The sequence below is a fragment of the Capsicum annuum genome, chromosome 1, assembly GCF_002878395.1.
Source record: "Capsicum annuum cultivar UCD-10X-F1 chromosome 1, UCD10Xv1.1, whole genome shotgun sequence".
Classification (NCBI taxonomy): Eukaryota; Viridiplantae; Streptophyta; class Magnoliopsida; order Solanales; family Solanaceae; genus Capsicum; species Capsicum annuum.
In genome coordinates this window covers 27714080-27730001 of record NC_061111.1, presented here as the reverse complement: position 1 = coordinate 27730001, position 15922 = coordinate 27714080, and the positions used below count along the sequence as shown (strand labels likewise).

General features: G+C 34.5%; 2 protein-coding genes across 2 annotated transcripts; one reads left to right on the top strand and one right to left on the bottom strand.

Annotated features, from left to right (window-relative positions):
* Positions 1-5401: 5401 nt before the first annotated feature.
* LOC107853483 (pectin acetylesterase 11-like) lies at positions 5402-14725 on the top strand (the record flags this gene model as incomplete). The annotated part of the gene is made up of 9 exons (XM_016698487.2): positions 5402-5494; positions 5652-5778; positions 5884-5966; positions 6102-6231; positions 6326-6405; positions 6489-6575; positions 6676-6800; positions 14353-14428; positions 14495-14725. Coding segments are annotated over exons 2-9 (918 nt in total), but the record flags the coding sequence as incomplete, so codon positions are not given.
* A 333-nt stretch (positions 14726-15058) lies between these two features.
* LOC124897430 (neurofilament medium polypeptide-like) lies at positions 15059-15537 on the bottom strand. The gene is made up of 2 exons (XM_047410298.1): positions 15402-15537; positions 15059-15282 (listed from the first exon to the last, which is right to left on the bottom strand). The coding sequence occupies exons 1-2, from the start codon at positions 15535-15537 to the stop codon at positions 15059-15061; spliced, it is 360 nt and encodes a 119-aa protein (XP_047266254.1).
* Positions 15538-15922: the final 385 nt, after the last annotated feature.

The window sequence follows — 15922 nt, the reverse complement described above, 5'->3', positions numbered from 1 at the left end:
CTATAGTTGAGGCATATCTTGCAAGAGAAATATCTCAATTTTCTTCATACTACTTTCGTGATGAAGTTGTTTGTTCAAGAAACAGACCAAATCGCCATCAGGACGATGAGAATGAGCCTCATATGAAACCGATATTAATTTTTAATCAATCTGGTAGTAAGGCTAAAAAATCATATTTCGTCGGCTCACTACCATGGAGCACAAATCAACAACTTTCTATGTCTTGCTGAATTGTCCGAAAGTTGAGCCCTCTCTGAAGTAAGGAGATTAAAAATTAACATATCTTATTTACTCATTCCCTTAAGGAAACTAATTGTGTTTCGCTTGTTGGATCTTCAGTTTATTTAAGACTCAATTCCACGAAAATCAAGTGTATGCATCCTTTGCGACATGGTTTACATATGAGGTTCATAAGTGTACTAATATTTCTGCAAATTTTAAACATTTACACATTCTTCAACTAACATATATATATATATATATATATATATATGTATAATATTTTTAGGTACACCAGCCACCAAATGCAGCCGTATATAATCAGTTCTTGAGAGATATTTCTTTGGGACCCGTTGAAGCTTATACAATGTCCTATTACACAGTAAATGGGTTTAAATATTTCACCGAAGAACAATTCAGAACAAGGAAAACAAACAATAGTGGCGTTTGGGTTAAGGGTGATGATGATGTAGCTTACTTTGGCATCATTCAAGAGATCTTAGAACTGGGGTATGTTGGTTTCCCAATAACAAAATTATCCTCTTTCGATGTAAGTGGTTTGATCCAAGCACAAGAGACACAAGAGTACATAAGGAGCATAACATCATTGAAGTGAAGCACAATAGGTCGTATCCTATTTACGATCCCTTTGTTCTCGAGTAAAATGCTAAATAAGTGTATTATGCTCCTTATCCGTTACACAGTGATAAGTCTGATTGGTGGGTTGAAATCAAAACAAAGCCTATAGGATGGGTGGAAGTTGAGAATGTGTTAGAGACCGCGTATCAAAATAAAATACAGATTGATCACCAGCTAGTGGACATTGATTTAGTGGATAGTTTGAATCACCTGAAAAATATATTTGAAGAAGTTAATATTGCAGAAGAAGAGGCTGAGTGGGTAGGAGATGAGAAAACTTCCAAAGAGGGTGAATGATTTAGTGAAAAATCTTCAGGAGAGGAGGATTAGTTTGTGTAGGTTCTATTTATTATGTATTGATGTCTTTATGTTTTGTACTATTTACCTTTATGTTTCTTATTTAAGATTGATATGTAATATAATGTGTAAGATTGTTTTTTTCACTTTTCCATAATTTATGTAGTAATAGAAATATTCTTGTCTATCTCGTGTTGTTGGACCGATTTGAAATGTGAAATAGTAACTTAAAATTAGTTACTTGGAATGTTTTCTTATATATTCATTTTGTAAGGACTAACTACTTGTTAACTTTACATAATTTAGATGGCAGGTAGAGGTGACAAAGGTAAGGAAAAAGTTGATCCTACAAAAACAAAAAAGAAAAAACAACCTCCGCCTTATAGACAACCGATAGGTATTCATATATCTGAGGGTCGGTTTGCTGACGCGCCAGCACGACCCTCATATTCTAGGTCGTCGCAGTATTCAATTTCTACTCCTAAACATATGGGTCCACTTCATGGGTCTACAACGACTCATTCTGCTCCCATCACTGTGCCACCACCATCATAGTACTATCGAACGACCGCTGGCACATCCAAATATCTACCATCATCAATACCCTCTACTAGCAGTCACCCACGTTCCCACAGTGATTCTGCTGGATCTATTGGGTTGACGGATCTTCATCTTGAAGGCACTCCATTCGGTGTTTTAGATCCACCCACGCCAGTGCATCCGCCAGAACTTGCTCCTCAGTCTGGAGATAGAGATGATTATCAGAGGCGGTATATTATTCCATATAGAATAGGGTAAGATTTCTAAATATAACAACATTATTTATTTTTCATTTACTATATTATTATGCTCTATAAAATTACTGTTGGATCTTGTGTTGTAGGTTTAAGCCTGATGCTGGAGTTGGAAAAATTATGACTAAATGCATTAGTCAGAACTTCAATGGCTATTGGACCAGGTTGCAAAAGATTCTAGAATATGAGAGAGAAAAAATGTTTAAAGAATTTCATGTAAGGATTTAACTTATCGACTATTTAACACATTGTTAGAATAAAAAATTAACTATTATACTTTTATTTTTGTTGTAGAAATATTACTGGTGGCATGACGAGCATGAAAGTGTTATATAGAGGAATTTGTATAGAAGAGCTAGAGCCAGATTTAACGGTCTGTTGGATTATGCCAGGACGAACAAGGTATGGCCAGGGTTTATATTGGAACCCATGTGGCAAGATTATATTTGCTATTGTAATAACGATGAATACAATTTGTTGTGTGAGAAAGGAAAAAAAGCCAGAGCATCATCCAAGGGTGGCTCACTACATACTGCGGGTGCAGTTAGTCGGATTATTGTGGAGGAAAAAATGGTATGTAACTTTTACAGTTTTAATTATTTGTTTTTATTTAAATTTTTAATTATTTGAATATTAATAATTTTTATCATATGCAGGAAAAAAATTGGGTAGGAAGGTAAGACATGATGAGATATTAGAGGAGACGCATGTGAGAAAGAAAAAGAACCCAACTGATGAAGATGTCTAGGTTGAGCCTCGTGCAAAAGCTGCCCATTTAAGAATCAAATTTTGTATTTATGAATCTTTTTCTCAAAGTTGATATTATTCAAGTACAAGTAGTTTGGTATTTTTTTTACTATTAATTTTAACTTTACTTTGAATATAGGACAAATATTTGCAGCTCGTTAATGAGTATCGTAGTACTCAGCCTCCTGAAATTCAGGGTGACACTATACCTAAAGATGTAGAGGAGGAGTTATGGAAAGAAACTGTAGGTCCTCCAGTTAGAGGCCAATACTACAGATACCACAGCAAGTATTTTGGCAGGAATGTTAGGTCTTCTTTCGACCCTACATCCTATCCCTCATCAGTTGATAGAGAAATTGCTAAATAACTAAAAAAATATGGTTTCTAAACTCACTGAAGAGTTTGTTGCACAGAGAGAGGGCGAAAGAGAAGGAGAAGGAAATAGCATCACAAATCAAGATGTTACAGCAGCAGTTCAGCTCTTTAATTCGATCAGCAGGGATTCTTCCTCCATGTACTGGTGATGCAGTTTGGGCTGGAAAAGGTCTAGGCCCACTGGATGATATCAGCATAGATGAGGAATCAGATCCTATGTGTGTGGTTGAGAATGCGGATGACGAAGACAATGATGATGAGTGGTAGTTTTTTTACTTTTGTTTGTATTGTAGTTTAGATTTGTAGATGACTTGTAGTTTTTATGCTTTTATATGTTTTGTATGTTTTTAGACTTGTATTGTATGCTGGTTGTGTGGGAATATATTGGGTATGTTGTTGTTGTTGTTGTTGTTGTAGTATTGTATTTTGGTTTTTTCATTTGTTTGGCTGGTTGCTTTTTATTTTTTAAAAAAAAATTACCAGAAAGTGGTCGATTTTCTAGAAAATTTTACAAAAACCGACCACATGTGGCCGATTTTTTAAAAAGATTCCTAGAAAACCGACCACATTTGGTAATTTTACAAAAACCGACCACAATTGGTCGGTATTTAAAAAAATAAATTAATTAATTTAAAAATAGAATCAATCACTTGTGGTTGGTTTATTTAAAAAAAATTATTTTTAAAATCTTTTTTCCTTTTTTAAAAAAATAATATTGAATTTTAAAAATATATATATTTAAAAAAAAAAAACCCGACCACAGTTGATCGGTTTTAAAAAAGCTACCAAGCTTTTACCGACCACGCATTTTGATCAGTTTTGTGATTGGAAATGCAGCAAAATCGACCACATGTGATCGATTTTTGTGGTCCATTTTCCTATTGTTTTTAGTAGTGGTAGCTGAATGAATGATGTGAATGTGAAATTTCCTTGTTGAATCGCTAAGTTGGCTAAGTAATCAACCAATTGATTGCCCTCTCTGAATATATGTTGTATGATTACTTGCTTCCCTTTCAATATGCTTGCTTTATCTGTTCTACAATGTCGATTGTTTTCCATGGAACTTCCCACTTCTGATTTATTAAGTTCTGCATAACTAAAGAATCTGTTTGGATAATGACCCTTTGTTGGCCTGATTGCTTGGAATGATTAGCTGCATATAGGATTGCTCTTGCTTCTGCTTCCATGTTGTCTGTGTCGTCTATGACTGATCCTTCTGGATGAACTAAATCACCTTGTGCATCCCTTAAACGATAAGCCCATGAGCTCCTTCCTGGTTCCCTTGGATGCCCCATCTGTATTATACTTGTACCATCCCTGTTCTGGCATCTCCCATAATACTAACTTGCATCTGATTGTAGGTCTCAATTGACTTAGCTGCTGTGGGATAGCTGGCCATGCGGTAGGAAACTCCAGTAGTGTTTGCTTTCTAACCTTTAGTAACATTCTCAAGTGCCTAGTGACATTATAAATTATCCTATGACCTGTCACCATTTTGCCTTCATGCTTCATTGTGAAAATTTTGATAACACGTTATGTTTATCTTCTTATATTATGACGAAAGCCTCTTGGAATACTAAATTAGAACACTAGGGGTTTATCGGTACAGAGTGGCCGGTAGACAAAGTAGTCTCATCAGATTAGTTATTCAACCATATATATGGTATATTTATTCTATTATTATAGTATAAATAGTGGAATAAATAATTGTGGGACTAATTAACACTTCTAATCAAATATAGGATAAAATAATCTTATATTTTATTTCAAAATTATTATCTCTTATCTCTTATACCAAACGATCCCTAGACGATAGACTAGCGTCCATCCCTTCGTCCACTCAACAGAGCCAAATATCATTACTGATCATCATTGATAAAGAAAAAATTTATAATTTGTTAGAATGGAGGGACCATGATATAATACACCAAACAAGAGCATGAACTTCCATTTTTCTTTATAAATATAGTTTCATATGCCCTAGTCCGTAACATTCTTTGACACAAAACAAATTCAAATTTAAGTTCTCTTTGAGGATATAAGTGCTCTTTCTATTTCAATGAGTTGAATTGCACAGATAATATTTGAAATTTTACATTTAAAGAATAGTGAACACATGTGATGTAGCAATAAATTGTGTGATTATGAAAGGAAACCACTTACTAACCAAGACCAGACAATTTTAGAAAGTCTATTATAAAGAGGGGCTGATGTACAAAATTTTATTTTTTGAGTAAAAGAAAATACGAGCAGCCTAGTGAAGGATATTTTTTTTTATAAATAGAGGTAAACGATTACCTTCTCATTCACATCTACCTTTACAGTATATACTCATAAGCATTTGTCTAGCCTTCTCCCTCTCTCTAACTAAAACCTCCTTTCTTCACAGCCCTTTTAAGAACAACCTAAGTTTCTTACAACATGTAATCCTTATTTCATACTTCTTCTTTGTCTCTGTTTATTTTTGTTTCATTTATAATTAGCAATTGTCTCTCTTTTTGTTGTTTAAATCAAAATAGAACTTGGTAATGATGCCTTGTATATATATAATTTACACGTTCTTGTTTTTGTTTGTTGTAGGATGACAACATTTATGTTGGCATGGGTAGCAGTCTAGCAGTATTTTGTTCAACTCATGTTCTCGGGGCCAAGGACGATTTCTATGTCAATATCACAATACTCGAAACCGCAACTGCCCAAGGCGCAGGTAATTTCTAGCTAGATAGTTGTACTTAAATATGTACCATATTGTTAATTCATCAAAGAAAATTAATCAAATAATATTCATTTGTGATTTGTGTTTTGTGAACAGTATGCCTGGATGGAAGTCCACCAGCATATCATCTAGATAGGGGACATGGTACCGGACTTCGCAACTGGATTATCAATTTGGATGTTGGTTGCCTAATTAATTTCTTCTTTTTAATTATTATTATCGTTATTACTAATTAGTTTCACATTTAACACCAATTAGTCACCTAATTAAAGCCTTTAGTAACCCCGGAGAAATTATACACTATACTATTATAGGGAGGCGGTTGGTGCAGCAGTATTCCAGATTGCCTTGATCGTTCAACTTACTTCTTAGGTGGTTCCGATCATATGGGTCGACAGGGTCTTCTTGACGGGATACTTCATAAAACTTCCATAATAAATCCAGGTGAAGCTCATGATATACGTACGCACTATTATCTTGCTATTTTCTTTAAATTTTGCCCACTTCTTCTAACTCTAAACAATATTGGAATTGGTAGAGTTTTACAATTGGAACAGGGTGAGAGTGAAGTATTGTGATGGTTCTTCTTTCACCGGTGATGTTGAACAAGTTGACCCCGTAAGAACTTAAATACTAGTACTATACTACAGTTATATGTCTCTCATGTATGCATACTGATAATTAATATCACTGGTGATTAGGAGAACGAGCTGTATTTTAGAGGGGCAAGAATATTTACGGCTATTGTGGAAGATCTATGGAGCAAAGGAATGAAAAATGCTGAAAATGTAAGAATTCATTTCATTTTTCATGATTACACGTCACAAATATACTTTATAGAAAAGAATTCTGCTTGGTTAAATCTGGAAAAACAAAATGCAATGTCAGGCAATTCTATCAGGAACATCAGCAGGAGGATTGCCAACAATCTTGAATTGCGACAAGTTCAAATGCCTCTTTCCAAAGGATGCCAGAGTAAAGTGTGTTGCAGATGCTGGCTTCTTCATCAATGGGTCAGCTCTTCTTATATGTGATATTAAGAAAATGAAAAATGATACTCTTCAGCATCTATTAATTAAGTTTATTAGCGTAATCCTCTTGACATATTCATGATTAATGCAGAAAGACAATCTATGGTACTTCATATATTCAAGAGATGTTTCGGAAAATTGTTAACCTACATGTGAGGCACATCTTCTTTTTTTGATTTAGCGAATTTGGTATGCTTAAGAAGTAGATGCAAGTTGAATTCTTTTTCCCCTTTAATTTGTTCTCAGGGATCAGCTAAGAATTTGCCATCACCTTGCACGTCTGTAATGGATTTAGAGATAGTAGATGAATGTCGATCGACTTTTAAAATTTTTTTTGGTAAAAATTAGATTTAATAAATAAATTCTCCATCTTTACATACTCAAAAGATATTAAATTTAATTATTATATTCATCTTTATTATTTAAATAAATATCTTATTTAATATAATATTTGAATTCATTAAAGTAAGGTATATGTGCAAGGCATGTACACCTAAACTAGTATATATTAAAAGTGTGCAGGCCTTAAAAATGTTGTTTAAACTTTTTGTCCTTCATTAAAAATCATCGCAATAGACAAAGTCGTGTTTTTACTATTTTCCTTAAATAATTATCATTTAATAGTTAGGACTTTAAAATTAATTTAAAGTAAATTTGGTCAAATAGAATTCTTTTTGGACTCAAATCAATCCTTGTAGATACAAGAAACAGTCGTCATATTAATCACTACAAAAAAGGAGTCAAATTGTGGGGGTTAATTTTGCGATTTGCGGGGGTTTAAAATCCTCACAAAATGTAATTGTGGAGGTTTTCAAAACCCCTAGAATATGAGCCGTCACAAATGAATTGCGGCAATTTTTTTTTGACCCCCATAATTAATTTACGGGGATTAATTTTTCAACCAATTTGCAATTCCCCAATTTTTATGAAGAACATTAAATATGATTATCCATTAACTGTCATAATTATGGAAATGTACAAAGCTTTGTAGCAAAAGAATAATAAATACCTTTTTAGTTGATTTTCCCACTCATGATTTCAAGAAAATGGGTCGAATGAGAGGAAAATGGAGGTCGACTGAGAAGGAAAGGAGGTCGAGTGAGAGGGCCGACTGAGAGGTTCAATTTGAGAGCTGCCAAAACATTTGGTAAAGTGAAGAGCTACAAAAACATTTGGAGAAGTGATTGTGAGGGAAAAATATTAGTAAAAAAAAAAGGGAAAATAAAAGGTTTAGCGCCATTTTTTTTATTATAGCGGGGTTTAATGCCCCCGCAAATTTATATATTTTTTCTAGTATATGTGTTATTTTAGTGGGGATTTAAAAACCCCACAATTAATAGCGAGGGTCGAAAATTTCCGCAACTTTATAAATTTTAGCGATAGTTTTTTAATCCTCGTATTTCATATAATTTTACGGAGGTTAAGATAACCCCCGAAAAATCTCCCCGCAATTTGATGCGTTTTTGGTAGTGATTTTCATAAGGATTCGTATGACTAGACAAAAAAAAGTAGGATTATAATTGACTTTTTCTTAAACACACCCAACGATTATAGTTCTAATACTAGACAGAATTCAAATAACAATTCAAACCTACAAAATATAAAAATAGGTAATATTATATTAATACCACCATGTTCCTAATAAGTTAAGGCCAAATATTTTACTCTGATTCTTTAAATAATCAGATGAGCTATCCGTATTAATTTTTCTTTCTTTTTTTAACACAGTAGATTTCATGGAGGAGTATTTTTCTTGAATATTTATGTTGGCATATGTTTGTTTCCCAAGTTATGAAAACAATTATAGGTATTTTCTGTGATTTGAATCCAAGATATTTTAATGGTAAACTATGGTTCTTGATTATGTCTTTTTAATAACACTGAAATCAGCTGATTTTTTTTTGTTATTATTTTCTAAAATATATTTATGTTTAACACTTGTTCTTGATCATGACTTTATATTGTATTATTGTAGTATATTGGTCTCTTTAGCAAATTATACAATGGAAAACTAGTGGCATTAATGTTGATACTGAAGAGGCCATAATAGGTAACTAGGGCTAGTATGTTAAAAGGATACTTTTGAAAACTATTTTGCCAAAGAGACAAGAGTCTTGAAAAATTTGTCAAAAGGACACTTAAATCTACATCATCATCAACTTTTTTAACTTAACAACTTCAGCCACAAATTTATAATAATTCACTTTAACCCAATAGTTCCAACTTAATAAATTCATCCACAAGTTTTGAATAATACACTTCAACCTACTCCATCATCCACCATTATATATACAAAAATATCTAGGTTTCCAAAAATATTAAATAAAAAAATCTAAAAAGCTAAAAATAGAAGGTGGTTTTTTTCCCTCCAAAAAGCACCGCTTCTGGCCACTTTTCCGGCGATCAATCTAAATCAGTTTACAAATATCATAAGCTTGTCCATAGCACCCATTGTTACCCCATTTGTTTGGTATCTTCTCAAACACACTTTCCACCATTGTTAAAAAACTTGAAACCACTCATATTATTCAAAACCACTTTAGAAAGTATATTACAGTAGCTTGGACGACACTAAGTCCATTTCTCTATTCCATAAACCCAACGATCGTTGATTAGAAGCAATATTTACAATTTCAAGATTTTTGTATGGATAGCTGCCCAGTCATCGACCAATGATCGTCATTCATCGACCGTGCATATAACCTAACCTAGACCATAAGCATAATCTGCAGTTGATCAAAGCCTAATTTCAGGATATCTATTACAGAATTTGTTCTGGTTTTTGGTGATTTCATGAGAGAATGGGTGAAGACTCCCAAATGCTGGAAATGGAGATCTTTTACCAAGGTGACAATTCCCGTTATTCGCCATAATAGTTCGTACGGCGAATTGGTTGCAAGCGTAATGTAGAGCGGGGATATAGATTGTGCTTCAGGTGACGTGGTGATTAGTTATCTAAAGCATTTGAGGGAAAATGTGAATCCTACGATCATAAAGAGTGATGTACATGTGCTGATGTAAACGATGGATGTTGATGCAGATGGCTTTAGGCCTATTTTGAGGATAAATATAGTTGAGATGTCCTTCAAAGGAGCGGTAAATTCATCAAAAACCCCACCTCTGCGCCCAACAGTTGATGATGATTTCAGTGATTACGAGAATGATGGTAATCATCTTATTAATACAGAAGATGATTCTATGCATACGGAAGATATTTTATCAGACTCGCAAGATGATGAAGAAGATCGTGGAATGAGATCACAATCAGGACTTTCCTTCATCGACGGAATTAATTTCTATCTCGATCAAACATTCGTCGAAAAGAAAAAGCTCAAAATGCTACTAGATGTAGCAGCGGTGAGATAGTCTTTTGATTATTATTTGGAGAATAATTGCTCCAAATTCTTAAAGGAAAAATGCTTATCTCGTGGTTGTAGTTGGTTGTTGAGGGCAATAAAGTACAAAACCTCGTGTAGATTTTACATATACAAGTATGTCAGGTTACACACGTGCAGTGTTGAACACGCCACCCACAGATATAAGAGATTGTCCTCTGAATTGATTATTTCACTATGTGTAAATCATTTTCGGGATGGTAAGGGTCAAAGCATAAAAGAAATTCAAAAGATTACGTACAAGGAGTTGCATTGCCACGCAAGCTATTGGATGTGTTGGAAAGAAAGTGTAATTACGAAGAACATCATTCGCGGGACACTGGAGCACGGATATACTTGCTTGCTGGCTTTTTTCCATATGGTGAAGTTGTTGAATCCAGGGTCTTCTTACTCTATCGTGTTTAACCAGATTAATGGATCATTCTGTACTACTTTTTAGCATTCGAAGCTTGCATATGGAGATATGCCCACACGAGAAAGGTAATTGCCATCGATGGCACACATTTATATGGAAATTATGGGGGTGTGTTACTGAGTGTAGTTGCACAGGACACTGGAAATCACATCTTTCCAATTGTTTTTTGTGTCGTCGATAAAGAGAACGATGATTCTTGGACCTTCTTCTTCCAGAAGTTGAAGTCTATCGTAGAAGATGAACCAGATATATGTGTCATCTCCAACAGGCACATCAATATTGCCAATGCCTTCTCCCATGTTTACAGTCATGCACATCATGAACTTTGCATGAGGCACCTCACTAAAAATCTGCGTGGAAATCAGCACTGTGGAGAACATCTCTATCTGTTCTATGCTGCGGCAAAGGCGTATACTATTGATGAGTTTAGCGAGCATTTTGCCGAATTGAAGAATAATAGATCCAAGGCAGCACATGTCCTTAAAAATGTGCTTGGGTTTGAGAAATGGAGTTGAGCATAATTCCAGGGCAATAGGTACGATGTGATGATCATAAACATCGCCAAGTCGCTCAATGTCGTGTTGATGGATGAACGAGAGTAACCTGTGTCGCACATATTCAATTTAATTGCTAGAAAATTTGGTGAAAATTTTAGGGAGCGCCATGCCTTTGTCGATGGTAAAAACAATAAATTTGTGCCTTATGCAGAAAGGATCCTAAGGGATAACATGAATGCGAGCAATTCCTTATATGTGACGAATGCAAACAGGGCTCTTGACTAATTCACGGTGTTTGGCAACGTCGTTACTGACAAGGTCAATCTCTTGGAGAGGAGTTGTTCTTGTCAAAAATTTGACCTGGTAAAAATACCGTGCGAACATGCGATGGTAGCTTTGTGAGAAAAGTATGGCGACGGCGTAGGTTATGGTAACTCCATCTATGAGTACTCTTTGCCAATTTATAAAGCTGAAACTTAACTTCTCGCGTACTCGAAAGCTATTAATGTTTTTCCTCCAGAGGCCAAATGGACTTTGCCACAGGAAGTGAAAGACAGTAAGATTTCTCCACCCCCTACGATTGCAAACTCAGACGGAAGAAATTCAAATGAGTTAAGGGTGTTGGTGAGACATTCAAGTTCAAAAGGAGGAATAGGTGTTCAATATGCAAGAAATCCGGACACAAAAGAACCATATGTAGCATAGCCAACAAATCATAGATAGTTTTTTTTTTGCTTCAATTGTAAAGATACTGGTTTGGGAGATAAATATGCATTTCTGTAGAATTTAACATTCAGTTGTAATCGACTTAAATCCTTGTCTATGATAGACTATGAAAATTCTACGGTATATCTTTTAGAAGGTCTATAAGATATTATGTGTTGTTTATATGATTATTCATCAAACACCCTATGTTGGTCTTTTTACCGTTCAATCTCTCCATTCGATGCATTGAATCATTGTTACTTGTTCTCATTTAATGAAAAGCTGCTGACACGTCCGTTTTCAAGAAAAACCATTGGTATACGTTAAGTAGGCCTTTTCTATTCCCAGACACGTCGACTCACCATTTGGTGGGAATTTGAAAGGCCACATTCTATAGGTCTATAAATGCAGCGCCTATTTCTATCTAACCCTTCAGTTGTACGTAAACCCAACAAACTAGAAATCCTCTTCTTCTTCCTCAGCAAACTGAAATAATGTCGCCCAGAAGGATACCCCTATGCTCCATCCGACGTGTTACCCTAAGACATTACGATCTTCTCCTGCTTAGGAATGGTTTCGATTATCTTTTCTTTGGCCTGGGTCAAGACCGCATCTACCTCGAGCGCGAACTCCAACGAATTGCTCGTTTCTTGCGGGCAATTCTTGAAAGGCTTGGGATGGAAGGGCCTGACTACATCACCCTCAACATTCCCTGAAATTAGTTTAAGTTTTTATTTTATTTTATGTTTTTAAGTTTTTTTTTTTGTATTGTTTATTGCTGAAAAAGCTTTCGTAATAGGATGTTGTTAGAAGAAAGCTTCTTCAATTTTTTCTTTTTTGGTTAAAATCCATGTAATGCAATGAACAGGTTCAATCAATATAAGTATTTTCAGTTTGAACATTATGTTTTTCGCTTTTTTTGTGACTGTTATTTTTTTGTGGTTATTCATCTGTGCAGACAACATTTCAAAAATTTATGCATTATTAGATCGTATAGTCTATCATAGATCATATACTCCATCAGTCCTCGACCTAACATAGTAGTCGATCGTCGATCATGTGAATCGATGGGCCATGTTTTGGGGCTGGTGGAGTAAAATAATTAAATAAAAATAATATAAACAGATAATAACATGTATTGGGGCTGGTGGAGTAAAATAATTAAATTAAAAATGATATAAACAGATAATAACATATTTTTGGACTGGTGGAATAAAATAGTTTAAATTGATAATAACATGTTTTAGGGCTGGTGGAATAAAATAATTAAACTAAAAATAATTTAAACTGATAATAACATGTTTTGGGGCTGGTGGAATAAAATAATTAAATTAAAAATGATTTAAATAGACAATCTTGAACTGTTGGTGACACTTAATAGACTATCATCGATGTTGACCCATGTCAAATATCAGTAAAAGATATACTTAAGCTTTGAGGGTCCATCGACTCGTCCGACCTATCGTAGACCTACATATTTAGGAGTGCATCGATGGATCTCTTAATTATGCATAAATCACAGTGATCTATGTACACTGCTATAGACCAACACTTGGATGTTGTTTAAAAGAGAATAAATAAATTAAAAGTAAACGTAGGGTGAGTTTCTACACATGTAAAGGATTGTAAACAAGTCACACAATCATATTAGAACTTATACAAATTAAGGGTGGTGTATTAAGGAGTGTGTGGATGGGTAGTGGTTGAATGTTCAATATCCTAAGAGTAATGTGTGTCAAAGCACAAGTATGTTTTGAGAATATATTTTGTATTTGATGACTATACATTCCACATACTCCTTCAATCATCACCCCCAAATCAAAAGAGTATGTGGAATGGATAGTGGTTGAACGATCATCATCCTCAATACATACTTATGCTTTGAGAAACATTACTTTTAGGAGATTGAACATTCAACCACTACCCATCCACACAATCCTTCATACACCACCCCTAATTTGTATAAGCTCTAATATGATTGTGTGACTTGTTTACACTCCTTCACAAGTGTAGAAAGTCACCCTATATTTATTTTTAATTTATTTATTCTCTTTTAAACAACATCCAAGTGTTGGTCTATAGCAGTTTACATAGATCACCATGGTCTATGTATAATTAAGAGATCCATCGATGCACTCCTAAAGGTGTAGGTCTACGATAGACCGGACGAGTCGATGGACCCTTAAAGCATAAGTATATCTTTTATTGATTTTCTTAACATGTTATTGAGGGTCCATAGATTACGCTTGTCTACGGTAGACTTTAGTATCTCGTTTATGGCTAACATTGGTCATGATCTACGACAGTCTATTAAGTGTCACCACCAATTCCAAAAAATAAAATTACTGTTCAATGGTAACAAACGGCTAATTTTGTACTTAACACATCTTTTTTACTTCATATATAAAGTCGTCACTCCCTCATTACTTTATTTCATCAACTTTGTTTTTATTTAAAAATTCTACAATGTCTCAAGCATCTCAAACATCCAATTCTAAAAAGATTCTAATTTGTCATTGTAGGAATACGGCTGTCTTGAGGACATCACGCATGGACTCAAATCCAAGTCACAAATTTTATAACTGTGCAATTGCGAAGGTAAGTCGTGTATGTCTTTTTTATAATGTTAAGTTAATCGTTATGTAATTATAATTTATTTTCTAGGATGATGGCACATACTCATTTTTCAAATGGCTCGATGAGCTATCACCTCCAAGCAGTCCATCAACGTTGAGTCCGGGACCCGAGACATCAAATTTTCATGGCTTAGAAAAATTTAATCTACTACAAAGGCTCCAAGAATGCGAAGAAAATAGATATTTTCTTATGAATTTATTCAAAGAAGCCGAAGAAAAAAGGTATCACCTTAAAGTATTGCTACATGACACCCAAATAGAGAGGGATCAACTAAAACAAAAATTGATTTTGGCCGAAGAAAGAGAGAATGGCCTAAAAATGATGTTATGTGCTATAATGCTAGTATTCATTCGTTGAAAAAGTGTAACATGGATGTAGTGATATTGAATAAATAATAATACTTCTATTTTTCTACAACGTTAAGTGTTTTTGATAGAATCATAGTCGATCAATCAACACATCAACTTAAAATAGAGTAGCATGGTAATGATAGACTATGAAAGAAGTATACGAAAGATTAAATAAATATTCTATGAAATAAAAGAATGTTTCAAATATCCTACTAATGGATCATTCAACATATTAACAATATTAGCATTCAAGTATCCTTTTCACTATTTTCCTCCCCATCAGTATAGGTGTTGTTGATTTCATCAACGATATCCATGAACCCAACTTGTTTTTCTTCCTCAGCCTCTTTTTTTCCTTCACCTTCAACAACTGCTTCTTTCTCACCTTCCTTTTCTTCCTCAGCTTCTTTTTTTCTTCACCTTTAACAACTACTTCTTTCTCACCTTCCTTTTCTTCCTCAACTTCTTTTTTTTTCACCCGTTGCAGCTTTATCAGCTTCTTCTTTGTCAGCTTCTTCTTCTTCTTCTTCTTCTTCTTCTTCTTCATCAGCTGCTCCTATTTTTTAGCTTCTTCTTTTCCTTGCCTTCTTCAACAATAACTCCTTCTTTTTCCTTGCCTTCTTCTTCAACTGTTGCGACTTCTTTTTCAGTTTTTTCTTCTTCTTCTTCATCTGCAGCTGCTTCTTTTCCAATTTTTTCTTGGCTCTTATCTTCTTCCATTTCTTCTTCTTCATCCTTCTTTCTTTCTTCTTTAACCTCTTCTGCTACAGCAGTGGCTAGCACATCCATTTTGCTGCTATTTTTTCCTTCTTCATTCCTTTTCGATTCAAGGAGGTCCACATGCACTGTATCATCATATTACAAATTGTTACTGATATTAAAAGCTGAAAATTCATCAATAATATCAATTGTTGAATGAAGTTACCTCGCTCATGTGGTCGCTCATCCTTTTTCTTTTTCTTCAGTCTTTTCTCTCTGATATAGTCAGCAATGTCCAATAACGCTTCCTCGAGCACAACAACATGCTTATGAAGATCCCCAGGGGATGAGGTGCCTATTGAATCTTTGGAGGTGCTCGGAGAAACATCATCACCAATGCGTACTC

What these genes read in the sequence shown, in the direction of transcription:
- LOC124897430 (XM_047410298.1), bottom strand. Translation starts at nt 15,537, where the DNA reads ATGGAAGAAGATAAGAGCCAAGAAAAAATTGGAAAAGAAGCAGCTGCA. An exon ending in AGGAGTTATTGTTGAAGAAG is followed by an intron (nt 15,283 to 15,401) that starts GCAAGGAAAAGA and finishes TGAAAAAAAAAG; the next exon opens with AAGTTGAGGAAGAAAAGGAA.